This window comes from Eriocheir sinensis, chromosome 20 (assembly GCF_024679095.1).
Source record: "Eriocheir sinensis breed Jianghai 21 chromosome 20, ASM2467909v1, whole genome shotgun sequence".
Classification (NCBI taxonomy): domain Eukaryota; kingdom Metazoa; phylum Arthropoda; class Malacostraca; order Decapoda; family Varunidae; genus Eriocheir; species Eriocheir sinensis.
The window spans coordinates 12,542,015-12,554,514 of record NC_066528.1 but is presented as its reverse complement, the minus strand read 5'-3'; the positions used below and the strand labels follow the sequence as shown (position 1 = coordinate 12,554,514).

At 46.8% G+C, this 12,500-nt stretch overlaps 2 protein-coding genes across 2 annotated transcripts in view; both read right to left on the bottom strand.

Annotated features, from left to right (window-relative positions):
* Positions 1 to 4,612, bottom strand: part of LOC127001187 (tetratricopeptide repeat protein 39B-like) — a 94,964-nt gene extending 90,352 nt beyond the window's left edge. Inside the window, exon 1 of the mRNA XM_050865402.1 lies at positions 4,532 to 4,612. The gene's annotated coding sequence lies outside the window, so the exon portion shown is untranslated. The remainder of the gene's footprint in view (positions 1 to 4,531) is intronic.
* Positions 1,004 to 2,811, bottom strand: LOC127001065 (uncharacterized PE-PGRS family protein PE_PGRS54-like). Its single transcript, XM_050865235.1, has 2 exons — positions 2,794 to 2,811; positions 1,004 to 2,677 (listed from the first exon to the last, which is right to left on the bottom strand). The coding sequence occupies exons 1-2, from the start codon at positions 2,809 to 2,811 to the stop codon at positions 1,004 to 1,006; spliced, it is 1,692 nt and encodes a 563-aa protein (XP_050721192.1).
* Positions 4,613 to 12,500: the final 7,888 nt, after the last annotated feature.

Sequence of the window (12,500 nt, the reverse complement as noted above, 5' to 3'; positions counted from 1 at the left end):
ACATTTTATTAGCGCCAGTGTAAAATATGTATGCCACGTTTCTTTATTGCCGTGTAAATACCTTACACATAAGTTTACTTTTCTTTGATGTATCATAATATTTACGTTAAAATTACATTGGAATGTGTTTTATCTTATTTGTGATGCCTTTTACTTATATCACAGAAGTTAGACATCGCGGGTTTAGGTGACATGGCAGGGCTGGCCACAGGTGCTGCCCGCCTTGACCCCACCGCGGCCCTCATATAGGAATGGTGCTGTAATGAACACCACTGAGTGCCGGGGATCGACCCGAGCCTTCCGAGTGGAAGTCATGGCAGCATACCAACTACGCCGCCGATGAGCTAAAAGATTACCTCGCCAGAAGCCACTGCCGCGTCCTATACCTGACGCTCCCGCCCCGCACTGTGGACATGAAGGTGAAGGTGACCCCGCTCACACTCGTGACTGTCGGAAACGCTTTTAATCAACCCCTTATGGCACATACGGTGTATGTAAACATTAGAGAAACTGCAATAACACAGTAAAAATATCCGTAATGAACACAACTGAGTGCCCCGGTACTCAGTTGTGTTCATTACGGATATTTTCACTGTGTTATTGCAGTTCCTCTTATAAGGAATGGTGCTACAATACTTAAGACTGTAGATTAATAAAAAAAAGTGCTATATAATTAGGCTACATATAGTAATCTGACGCACATAGTTGCTATATACTCCAATACTTTCAGCGATCGCTTACAATATCCTGAGAGTATTGTTTCTTATAATTCTTGCCTATCGACTTTTCTAAACAAGATATGTAGCAATTTTGTTTTATTCAGGTGCTGCCTTCAGCGCCTGTAGGCATTTTTGAGGGGTCTCTTGGATGGCCCAGCCTGTAAGTGGCGCAGGCGAATCTTATTCATAATGGCTGCCGTGACATAATGATAATTACACTTAATGAGGAGGGCAACACAGACTTGAACATGGCTAATGGGTAACGAACTGAAGCTGGATGGGACTCACTGGCCCAGACTCTTACACCGACCATTGCCGCCCAGACTCTTACACCGACCATTGCCGCCCAGACTCTTGTACCGACCATTGCCGCCCAGACTCTTGTACCGACCATTGCCGCCCAGACTCTTGTACCGACCATTGCCGCCCAGACTCTTGTACCGACCATTGCCACCCAGACTCTTGCACCGACCATTGCCGCCCAGACTCTTGCACCGACCATTGCCGCCCAGACTCTTGCACCGACCATTGCCGCCCAGACTCTTGCACCGACCATTGCCGCCCAGACTCTTGCACCGACCATTGCCACCCAGACTCTTGCACCGACCATTGCCGCCCAGACTCTTGCACCGACCATTGCCGCCCAGACTCTTGCACCGACCATTGCCGCCCAGACTCTTGCACCGACCATTGCCGCCCAGACTCTTGCACCGACCATTGCCGCCCAGACTCTTGCACCGACCATTGCCGCCCAGACTCTTGCACCGACCATTGCCGCCCAGACTCTTGCACCGACCATTGCCGCCCAGACTCTTGCACCGACCATTGCCGCCCAGACTCTTGCACCGACCATTGCCACCCACACTCTTGCACCGACCATTGCCGCCCAGACTCTTGCACCGACCATTGCCGCCCAGACTCTTGCACCGACCATTGCCGCCCAGACTCTTGCACCGACCATTGCCACCCAGACTCTTGCACCGACCATTGCCGCCCAGACTCTTGCACCGACCATTGCCGCCCAGACTCTTGCACCGACCATTGCCGCCCAGACTCTTGCACCGACCATTGCCACCCACACTCTTGCACCGACCATTGCCGCCCAGACTCTTGCACCGACCATTGCCGCCCAGACTCTTGCACCGACCATTGCCGCCCAGACTCTTGCACCGACCATTGCCGCCCAGACTCTTGCACCGACCATTGCCGCCCAGACTCTTGCACCGACCATTGCCGCCCAGACTCTTGCACCGACCATTGCCGCCCAGACTCTTGCACCGACCATTGCCGCCCAGACTCTTGCATCGACCATTGCCACCCACACTCTTGCACCGACCATTGCCACCCAGACTCTTGCACCGACCATTGCCGCCCAGACTCTTGCACCGACCATTGCCACCCACACTCTTGCACCGACCATTGCCACCCAGACTCTTGCACCGACCATTGCCACCCAGACTCTTGTACCGACCATTGCCACCCACACTCTTGCACCGACCATTGCCGCCCAGACTCTTGCACCGACCATTGCCGCCCAGACTCTTGCACCGACCATTGCCGCCCACACTCTTGCACCGACCATTGCCACCCACACTCTTGCACCGACCATTGCCGCCCACACTCTTGCACCGACCATTGCCACCCACACTCTTGCACCGACCATTGCCACCCACACTCTTGCACCGACCATTGCCGCCCACACTCTTGCACCGACCATTGCCGCCCAGACTCTTGCACCGACCATTGCCGCCCAGACTCTTGCACCGACCATTGCCGCCCAGACTCTTGCACCGACCATTGCCACCCAGACTCTTGCACCGACCATTGCCACCCAGACTCTTGCACCGACCATTGCCACCCAGACTCTTGCACCGACCATTGCCACCCAGACTCTTGCACCGACCATTGCCGCCCAGACTTTTGCACCTACCATTGCCTGCTGTTCCGCCCCTGACTCTCTATAACATGACCCTCGCCTTCATAATCATAATCAGGCCTATCTCCAAACGCTGCGAAAGTCCTTGAACTCTCTGTGAAGTTATTTTACGAGAACCATTTGTTACGGCGATGCCACCTGGGAATCTGAGGCCATGTTCTCAAACCTTACGGGGCTTACCCACACACACTTGATAAGGCTTTCGTAGAGGTTGAGGGTATCTCCACGGGCAGTTTGATGAGTCTAGTGATAGTTCGACAAGGCTTCTGGTTCTCGATTGGGATAAACACTCATGAGGACCCGATTAATCTCCTTTATAGCCTTTGTAAATACTTGTTACGAGAGCCAGAAGCATTTTTTTTTACAACAAAGGAGACAGCTCAAGGGCACACAAAAAAAGGAAACAATAATAAAAAAAAGCCCGCTACTTGCTGCTCCTAAAATGAATCCAACGAGGTGGCCGAAAGAGAGGTTTGAGAATAACTCCCTTTGTACCTTCTTCCTCCTTTCTCCTCTTCCTCCCTCGTCAAAGCCCCGAGGTTGCCGAAGCGTCCACCGACCATCCCAACGCCTTACCTTCCCGCAGCGTCTCCCATCACAGCACCCGAAATTGAACTCTCTTTCGGCTACTCTTTACTGTTGTGGGAGCGGCGAGTAGCGGGCTTTTTTTTTTGGTACCCTTTTTGTTGCCCTTGAGCCGTACCCGAAATTGACCTCTCTCATGGCTATTCTTAACTTTTTACTTTTGTGGGAGCGGTGAGTAGCGGGCTATTTTTTTTGGTACCCTTTTTGTTGCCCTTGAGCCGTATCCTTTGATGTAAAAAAAACAAAAAAACAAAAAAACGTCTGGGGCTTTCGTTAGGACTTTCCCAAGCCCAGAGAGAAGATTACCCGGGTGTTCATGGTTGCATTTTCCCGTTCAAGGTGCAGAAGCTGTGTAAAACTATCACCGGGCTCACAAAACGGTCCTTGAAAACCCCTCTTCCGTGGCATTCCTCCTTCTCTTCCTCTTGGTTACTGCCTCTTGGTTATGACTTTGCCTCTTGATTGCCTCTCGTTTTTGTCTGTCTCAATTTCCTTCTCTGGTTCCCCCTTCGATTAGTCTCCCTTCTCTCTCTCTCTCTCTCTCTCTCTCTCTCTCTCTCTCTCTCTCTCTCTCTCTCTCTCTCTCTCTCTCTCTCTCTCTCTCTCTCTCTCTCTCTCTCTCTCTCCTTCTTCCCCCTTTCATCCCATGCTTCCTTTCTCTTGCATGCTGTCTTTTCCTCTCTTTCCCGTCACTGTCTCTCTCTCTCTCCCTTTCTCTGTTATTTTTCATTTTTCCCATCCACTTTGCCTCTTTCCTTCTTCTCCGTTTCTCTTTCCCTCTTCCCCGTTTCTCTTTCCTTCTTCACTCTTTCTCTCCCTTCTTCCCCCTTTCTCTTTCCCTCTCCGTATCTCTTTCCCTCTTCCCCGTTTCTCTTTCCTTCTTCACTTTTTCTCTCCCTTCTTCCCCGTTTCTCTTTCCTTCTTTCCCGTTTCTCTTTCCTTCTTCACTCTTTCTCTCCCTTCTTCCCCGTTTCTCTTTCCTTCTTCACTCTTTCTCTCCCTTCTTCCCCGTTTCTCTTTCCTCCTTCCCCGTTTCTCTTTCCTTCTTCACTCTTTCTCTCCCTTCTTCCCCGTTTCTCTTTCCTTCTTCACTCTTTCTCTCCCTTCTTCCCCGTTTCTCTTTCCTTCTTTCCCCTTTCTCTTTTCTTCCTTCCTTCCTTCCTTTGTCACTTTTCTTCTTTCCCTTTCTCTTTCCTTCCTTCCTTCCCCCGAGCGCCCCGTCCGACCTGACTTAATGAGTGCGTCTGACCACAGCAACACGTGAAGGTAACAACAACACAGGTATACTTACTCCTCCGCCGCGTCCACGAACACCTGCGAACAGAGAGGACAGGTGATTAGATGAGGCAATTAGTCGTTACACACACAGAAATAACAAAAAATGAAAAAAATAAATAAAAAGGTAAGTAAAAGATAATGAGGAAGATGTTTAGGTGGGATAGACGTGTGTGTGTGTGTGTGTGTGTGTGTGTGTGTGTGTGTGTGTGTGTGTGTGTTTACTATGCTAATGCCCGTGTACACCAATATATTAATGCGTGGCCGTGGATGATGACGTATACTAATGAGATCTGATATTCAACACTTTTAATGCATGAATTAGTAATGGCATACATCAGTGACGGCGAATAATAATAACAATAATAATGATAATAATAATAATAATAATAATAATAATAATAATAATAATAATAATGATGATAATAATGATAGAGAGAGAGAGAGAGAGAGAGAGAGAGAGAGAGAGAGAGAGAGAGATATCAGAGAGTCGTGCAATACCAGTTTGTAGCAGAATCAGTCAGCCAGACACACTCCAAAAAGTTCACTTAGACGCAAAACCAGGACCATCCGATTATTTGGTATATGTCAGGGCTGCAAGACATCAGCTTTAAGAGGGATTTAATGTCACGTTCGCCTCCATTCAAATCAAAAAATAATCTCTCTCTCTCTCTCTCTCTCTCTCTCTCTCTCTCTCTCTCTCTCTCTCTCTCTCTCTCTCTCTCTCTCTCTCTCTCTCTCTCTCTCTCTCTCTCTCTCTCTCTCTCTCTCTCTCTCTCTCTCTCTCTCTCTCTCTCTCTCTCTCCTTCCCCTATTTCACTTATCTATTCTTTTTTTCTTATTTGTTTTATTTTCATGTCATTTCGTCTCTTCTCTCTCTCTCTCTCTCTCTCTCTCTCTCTCTCTCTCTCTCTCTCTCTCTCTCTCTCTCTCTCTCTCTCTCTCTCTCTCTCTCTCTCTCTCTCTCGCCTATAAGTCACGTCTCTCCGCTAACTTTTCTCTTTCCAATTCTCTCTCACTTCTTTATTCTTTTCTTATTTCTCACATTTCCAAATTTCTTTCTCTGTCTCAAGACGACGAAGGAAAGTATAGTTCTAAGGGTAAGGGGCGCGGCTCTTCCTTTCTCGATGCTTATAACCTTTTTGTTCTTTTCTAATGTGTTGTTCAGAGACGATTTCATTTTTTGCATTACTAGTATTATTATTATTACTATTATTATTATTATTTTGAAAGGTGAATCAGACAGAGAGGGAGGATTACGGACACTATATAGGGCTGGTATTACAAGACACCTTCGCTTCTCACATTATCTATTTCTAAAGGTCAAAGAGGAGGTCAATCGGGTTGTAGTGAGTGTTTCTACAGGTTCATGGTACAGAGGAAGGGTCAAACTACCACCAGGGTCATAGAACTACTCCTGGAAATGCCCACAACTCCTACGAAAGCCTTGTCAAATTAGTGTTCTTGGGCGATGAGATGTCTGATAATACAACCCATATAAGCCGCCTGTTCAGCAGCCCCCAAACACCTCAGACGCCAAGGAAGAGAAAATGAAAGTGAGAGCGACGAGAGAGAAGGAGAAAGAGGACGAGAGAATATAAAAGATTATAGAAATGGAGGGACAGAAGTGCAGGGAAATAGTTTAACTCCTTGAATGCGGATTTCCTACAGTCAGATATCACCAAGCTACTGGAATGGAGCAAAAAGTGGCTGTTACAATTCAATGAAGAAAAATGTAAAGTCCTGCACCATGGGAGGGGATATCCAGCACGCCAGTACCATATGGGAAACACTCCACTATCCACCACAGAGGCAGAGAAAGACCTGGGACTATATGTTACCAGGCTACCAGGGAAGGCCAAATCCATGCCAATCGCAGCGGACGGGTTAAAATACACAACAAACAATGAGAGAAGTAGAAAGAGGACGATATAACATAGAAGATTATAGAAGAGGAAGGACGGAGGTTAATAACGGCCATATTCTTAATTTCGGCGGCCAAGTACACACATTTGACAAGGCTTTCGTAGGAGTTTCGGGCATTGGCAGAGGTAGTTTTATGACCCTTCCGGCAGTTTGATAATTCTTTCGTGCCAAGAACCTACAAAAAACATACATTAAAACGCGATTGATCCCCTTTTCGGCCTTTTGGAAATTGTTGATGCGTGGCGGGAGCGTCGGAGAACACGTACTTAAATATATTAGAATACAGAAGAAAACAAACCAAAAAAATAAGTAAAAAGCAAAAACAACAGGTAAGAGGCTCAGGTAAGATATTTGATCCATGGTATGTTTCTTCTCTTCCTCGATGGTGTTGTGGTCAATCTCAAGTAATACTGTTTGGTGTTATTAGGAAACTGATATTCAAGCGTTACTTACATGAAAACTGAAGATATTAGGTGTATATTTTTAGTAACACTAGAAAGAAATGTAATATCTGCTGAGAGAGAGAGAGAGAGAGAGAGAGAGAGAGAGAGAGAGAGAGAGAGAGAGAGAGAGAGAGAGAGAGAGAGAGAGTGTGTTGAACCATCGATAACACACACACACACACTCACACACACACACACACACACACACACACACACACACACACACACACTGACAGCTGGATAATCGATTTCTACCTTACATTTATTACGACTGAAGGAAATTTGATGTAAAAATTTAATTGAAAAAACTAGAAAATCCCAAATAAAACAAATTATTCGAACGCGATGATAACAATGAAGATGATGATAACGAGGAGGAGGAGGAGGAGAGAAGGAAGAAGAGGAGGAGGAAGAGGTGAAGGAAGAAGAAAAAGGAAGAGAAGTAGAAGGAACACACAAGAGGAAACGGCGGAAGAAGGAAGAAACAAGGAGAAGGAAGAAGAGGAAAAATAAGAAGAATGAGAAAAAAAAGAGAAAAGGAAGATGAATGGGAGAAAACGCATAAAAGGAGGAAGAAGAGGAGGAAACCGAGTAAAAGGGAAGGAGCAGGAAGAAGAAGGAAAAAGAAGACGAATGAGGAAAAGAAAAATGAAAGGAAGAAGAATAAGAGAGAAGACGAATAAAAGGAGGAGGAAGAGGAGGAAACCGAGTATAAAGGATGGAGGAGTTGGAAGAAGAGGAAAAAGAAGATGAATGAGGGAAAGAAGGAGGGAAAGAAGGTGAGTAAGAAGAAGAAGAAGAAGAAGAAGAAGAAGAAGAAGAGAAAGAAGAGAGAAGAAGAAGAAATGGAGTAAGAAGAGGAGAAAACCGAAGAAAGAATGAAGGAGCAGGAAGAAGAGGAAAAAGAAGATGAATGTGGGAAAGGAGGAGGAAAGGAAGAAGAATAAGAGACGAGACGAATAAATGGAGAAGGAAAAGGAGGAAACTCGGTAAAGATCTCAAGAACTAAGAGAAAACGTTAAAGGGTGATTCGCAGGAGAAACGAAACCATTCCCTTGAGGAGCTGGAAAGAAGAAAATGAGGAGAAAGGAAGGAGGAAGAGGAAGAGGAAGGAGGAAGAGAAAAAGGAGGAGGAGGACGAGGAGGAAAGAGATATATTAGAGACTGACTGTATGATCGGTAAATGGAAGAGAGAGAAAAGAATGAAATTGAAAGAAAACGAAAGATCTGAAAATGGAAAGTTGATCGGGAAGAATGCCAGCGGTGAGAGAGAGAGAGAGAGAGAGAGAGAGAGAGAGAGAGAGAGAGAGAGAGAGAGAGAGAGAGAGAGAGAGAGAGAGAGAGAGAGAGAGAGAGAGAGAATGCTAATGATGACTAAAGTGTGTGTGTGTGTGTGTGTGTGTGTGTGTGTGTGTGTGTGTGTGTGTGTGTGTGTGTGTGTGTGTGTGTGTGTGTGTGTGATTCACCACGGCCTGATCACGTGTTGGACTCGTAATCGCCAGCAGGTACCCTCCCGACATGAGCAAGTGCTTTTTATCATCGATCTCTGGGTACTGCCAGGACCTCACACACCACACACCCCATCCCCCCTGCTCAACGGGGGACAGTAACCACTCCTAGTCAACTGAAAGAATCCGGTCTGATCGGGCTCGAACCACCGGCTTATCAAACCGTGAAGCGCTCTACCAGTTGCGCCACGAAGGTGTGTGTACGTGTGTGTGTGTGTGTGTGTGTGTGTGTGTGTGTGTGCCCTGTGATGTAAGAGGTTGCTTGTCTTCCTGTCACACATACACACACACACACACACACACACACACACACACACACACACACACACACACACAGATAAGGGTAACGTTCTATCATGCATTTAAATGAAGTTTGTCATTACGACTTTTACGCTTCTCTTCCTCTTTCTCCTCCTCCTCCTCCTCCTCCTGACGTCACTGAAGCATTACGAGTCGCCCTTCTGGATAAAAGCCTTCCATTCATCTCCAAGCCGTTCCTTTGATCATTCTCTTCGCTATTTTTCTTCCTCCTCTCACCGCGCTGCCTCGTGCCATAACTCTGCGCCATCTATATACTAAAGAGTTGAATTTATTTGGAATGTCGCTGTGTTTTGAGGTTACGTGAAGGGATATTTGGTGGGTCTCTCTCTCTCTCTCTCTCTCTCTCTCTCTCTCTCTCTCTCTCTCTCTCTCTCTCTCTCTCTCTCTCTCTCTCTCTCTCTCACCTTTTTCTCCCTCCTGTGATCTATAATTCCAATCACTATTTCCTTTCCTCCTCCTCCTCCTCTTCTGTTCCTGTTCCTCCTCCCTTTTTTCCTGTTTTTCCTTTTTCCTCCTTTTTAATATTCGTGTCTTTCTTTTCCCTTCCTCTTCCTCCTCCTCTTCCTCTTCCTCCTTTTCCTTCTTCGTCTCTCCTCCTCCTCCTCCTCCTCCTCTTTCTATTCCTATTTCTGTTCCTTCTCCTATTCCTCTTTTTCTTCTTTTTTCTTTACTCTTTATTATTTTTCAACTTTCTTTTCTATATAATGTTTATCTTCTTACCCTCCTTCTCCTCCTCCTCCTCCTCCTCCTCTTTCTATTCCAATTTCTGTTCCTCCTCCTGTTCCTCTTTTTCTTTTTTTTCTTTAGTCTTTCCTCTTTTTCAACTTTCTTTTCTGTTTAATGTTTCTTCTTTCCCTCCTCCTCCTCCTCCTCCTCCTCATCCTCCTCCGCTTCCGGCACTAAAACATTCTTATACTCAGGGTCTTTATTCTTTCTCTCCTGCTTCTTCCTCGGTCGTTCACCTCACGCAAATTTCTTCTCCTCTCCTTCCCTTCCCTCGACCTCGTCCCTCAAGCCTCTGTCCCTCGCATAGTCTCTTTACAAGCTTCCCCGAGTCACAGGCTGGTATTACAAATCACTTTCGATTCTCACATCAGTTATTTCCAAAAGTCAAAGAGGGGATCAATCGGGTTCTAATAAGTTTTTATAGGTTCATGCTGCAGAAGGGTCAAACTACCACCAGGGTCATAAAACTACTACTGTAAATGCCCACAACTCCTACGAAAGCCTTGTCAAATATGTGTTCTTGGGCGGCGAAATGTCTTAGAATACAACCCACTGTGTCATGGAGGAGAGCAAGGGGACGCCCACGCAGCTCATGACTGGGGCAACTCGATCAAGTGGAAGGGCAGCTGCGTGGAGGCTTACCCGAGTTGACCGTCTGGGTGAGTAAAGTGATGCGCCCCCTGATGTATGCTCCCAGGTAGTCAGTTATTTCACGCATTCTCAAACATATCAGCGCCTAAGAACACACATTTGGTAAGGCCTTCGTAGGGGTTGTGGGTCTTTCCACGGGTAGTTTTATGAGCCTAGTGATAGTTTGACCCTTCTTCTGTACCTTGCACGTGAAAAAAAACACTTCTAAGAACACAATTGATCTCCTATTTGACCTTTGGAAATAGCTGATGTGAGAGACGGAAGCGTTTGAGCATACCGACCCAGGGGAGACGATAGGAAGGAAAGGGGAGGTGAGGGAGAGGGTAGGGAAAAGGGGGGAGGAGGGAAGAGGAGGAGGACAAGGGAAAGTGAAGGGGAGGAAAAGAAAGGAGGGAAGATGGAAGGAAAAGAGGGGAGGAAGAGGGTGGGAAGAGGGAAGGAAAAAGGGGGGAAGGAAGTAAATGGGGAAGTGAAGGGGAGGAAGAAGGAAAGGGGGAGGTGAAGGGGAGAATTAGAGGAGGGAAGAAGGGAGGGAGGAAGGTGAAGGGGAGGAAGAGAGGAGGAAAAGGGAAGGAAGAAAAGAAGGAGAGGAAGGAGAGATGAAGGGAAGAAAAAGGGAAGGGAGGAGAGATGGGCGGAGGTGATGGGGAGGGAGGAAGGAAAGAGGGGAGGAGAAGGGGAGGGAAGAGGAGAAAGATGAAGGGAGGAAGATGAAGTTGATAAGGAGGAAGAAAAGAAGAAGAAAAGAAGGAGATGAAGGGGAGAGCAAGGGAAGGAAGAAAAGAAAAAGATAAAGGAAAGAAGGGGGAGGTGAAGGGAGGAAAAGGAAAGAGAAGAGGGGAGGAAAAGAGGGGAGGAAAGAGCGGAGAGGAGGAAAAGTCGTACCCAGCCTGACGAGATGAGTGGAGGAATTACCGGCGTCAAGAATCCATCAGCCCATTCTGCCTCTTTCCCTTCCCTCCCTCCCTCCCTCTTACCTCCCTACCTCCCTCTTACCTCCCTACCTCCCTCTTACATCCCTCCCTCCCTCTTACCTCCCTACCTCCCTCTTACATCCCTACCTCCCTCTTACCTCCCTACCTCCCTCTTACCTCCCTACCTCTTACATCCCTACCTCCCTCTTCCCTCTCTTTTACCTATTTGGCGAAGGACACACTCTCTCTCTCTCTCTCTCTCTCTCTCTCTCTCTCTCTCTCTCTCTCTCTCTCTCTCTCTCTCTCTCGTCACATCTACACATATTATTTCTTTGTCCTCCTCCTCCTCCTTTTATCTTCTTTACTTTTCTTGTTTTCCTCCTCTTCCTCTTCCTCCTTCTCCTCCTCCTGTTTTCTTTTTTTTCTTTTTTCGATTTTTTCAATTTTCTTTTCTTTTGATGTTCGTCTTTCTTTTCTACTGCTTCCCTCCTCCTCCTCCTCTTTCCCTCCTCCTCCTCCTCCTCCTCCCCCTCCTCTGAAGCGAAGGATATCGGCTTTTAGCGCAGGAGAAGGAGGAGGAGGAGGAGGAGGAGGCGAAGAGGGAAGTGGAAGAAAGAAACGAAGGAACTAAGAATGAGGAAATGGATAACAGAAGGAAAGAGAAGGAAGAGAGGAAGAATAAGAGAGGACAATGACTCCGTGAGGGGGGGGGGGGAGCAGTGGAGGCCAGGACGTAAAGAAGAAACGAGAATGAAACGTGAAACAAGGAAGAAAATAAAAAAAAGAAAGACAGAGGAGGCAGAAGAAGGGGAGAAGAAGGAGGAGGAGAAGAAACGAAAGAGAAAGAACATAAATAAGGGAAGGGGGTGATGAAATGGAAAACAGGAAATAAGGAAGAAAGGAGAAAGAGAAGCGTAACAAGGAAGAAAATAAAAAAAGAAAGACGCAAAGGAGGCAGAAGAAGAAGAGAAGGAGAAGGAGGAGAAGAAACGAAAGAGAAAGAACATAAATAAGGTGAGGGAGATGATGAAATGGAAGAGAGGAAGTAAAGAAGAAAGGAGAAAGAGAAGCGTAACAAGGAAGAAAATTAAAAAGAAATACAAAGGAGGCAGAAGAAGAAGAGATGAAAGAAGAGGAGGAGGAAGAGAAACGGAGGAGAAGGAATATGAAGAAAGAAGAGGGCAATGACATGGAAGACAGGGCGTAAAGAAGAAGAGAAGGGCGTAAGAAGAGAAGGGGCGTAAGAAGAGAAGGGCGTAAGAAGGGGCGTAAGAAGAGAAGGGCGTAAGAAGGGCGTAAGAAGAGAAGGGCGTAAGAAGAAAAGGGGCGTAAGAAGAGAAGGGGCGTAAGAAGAGAAGGGCGTAAGAAGAGAAGGGCGTAAGAAGAGAAGGGCGTAAGAAGGGGCGTAAGAAGAGAAGGGCGTAAGAAGGGCGTAAGAAGAGAAGGGGCATAAGAAGGGCGTAAGAAGAGAAGGGCGTAAGAAGAAAAGGGGCGTA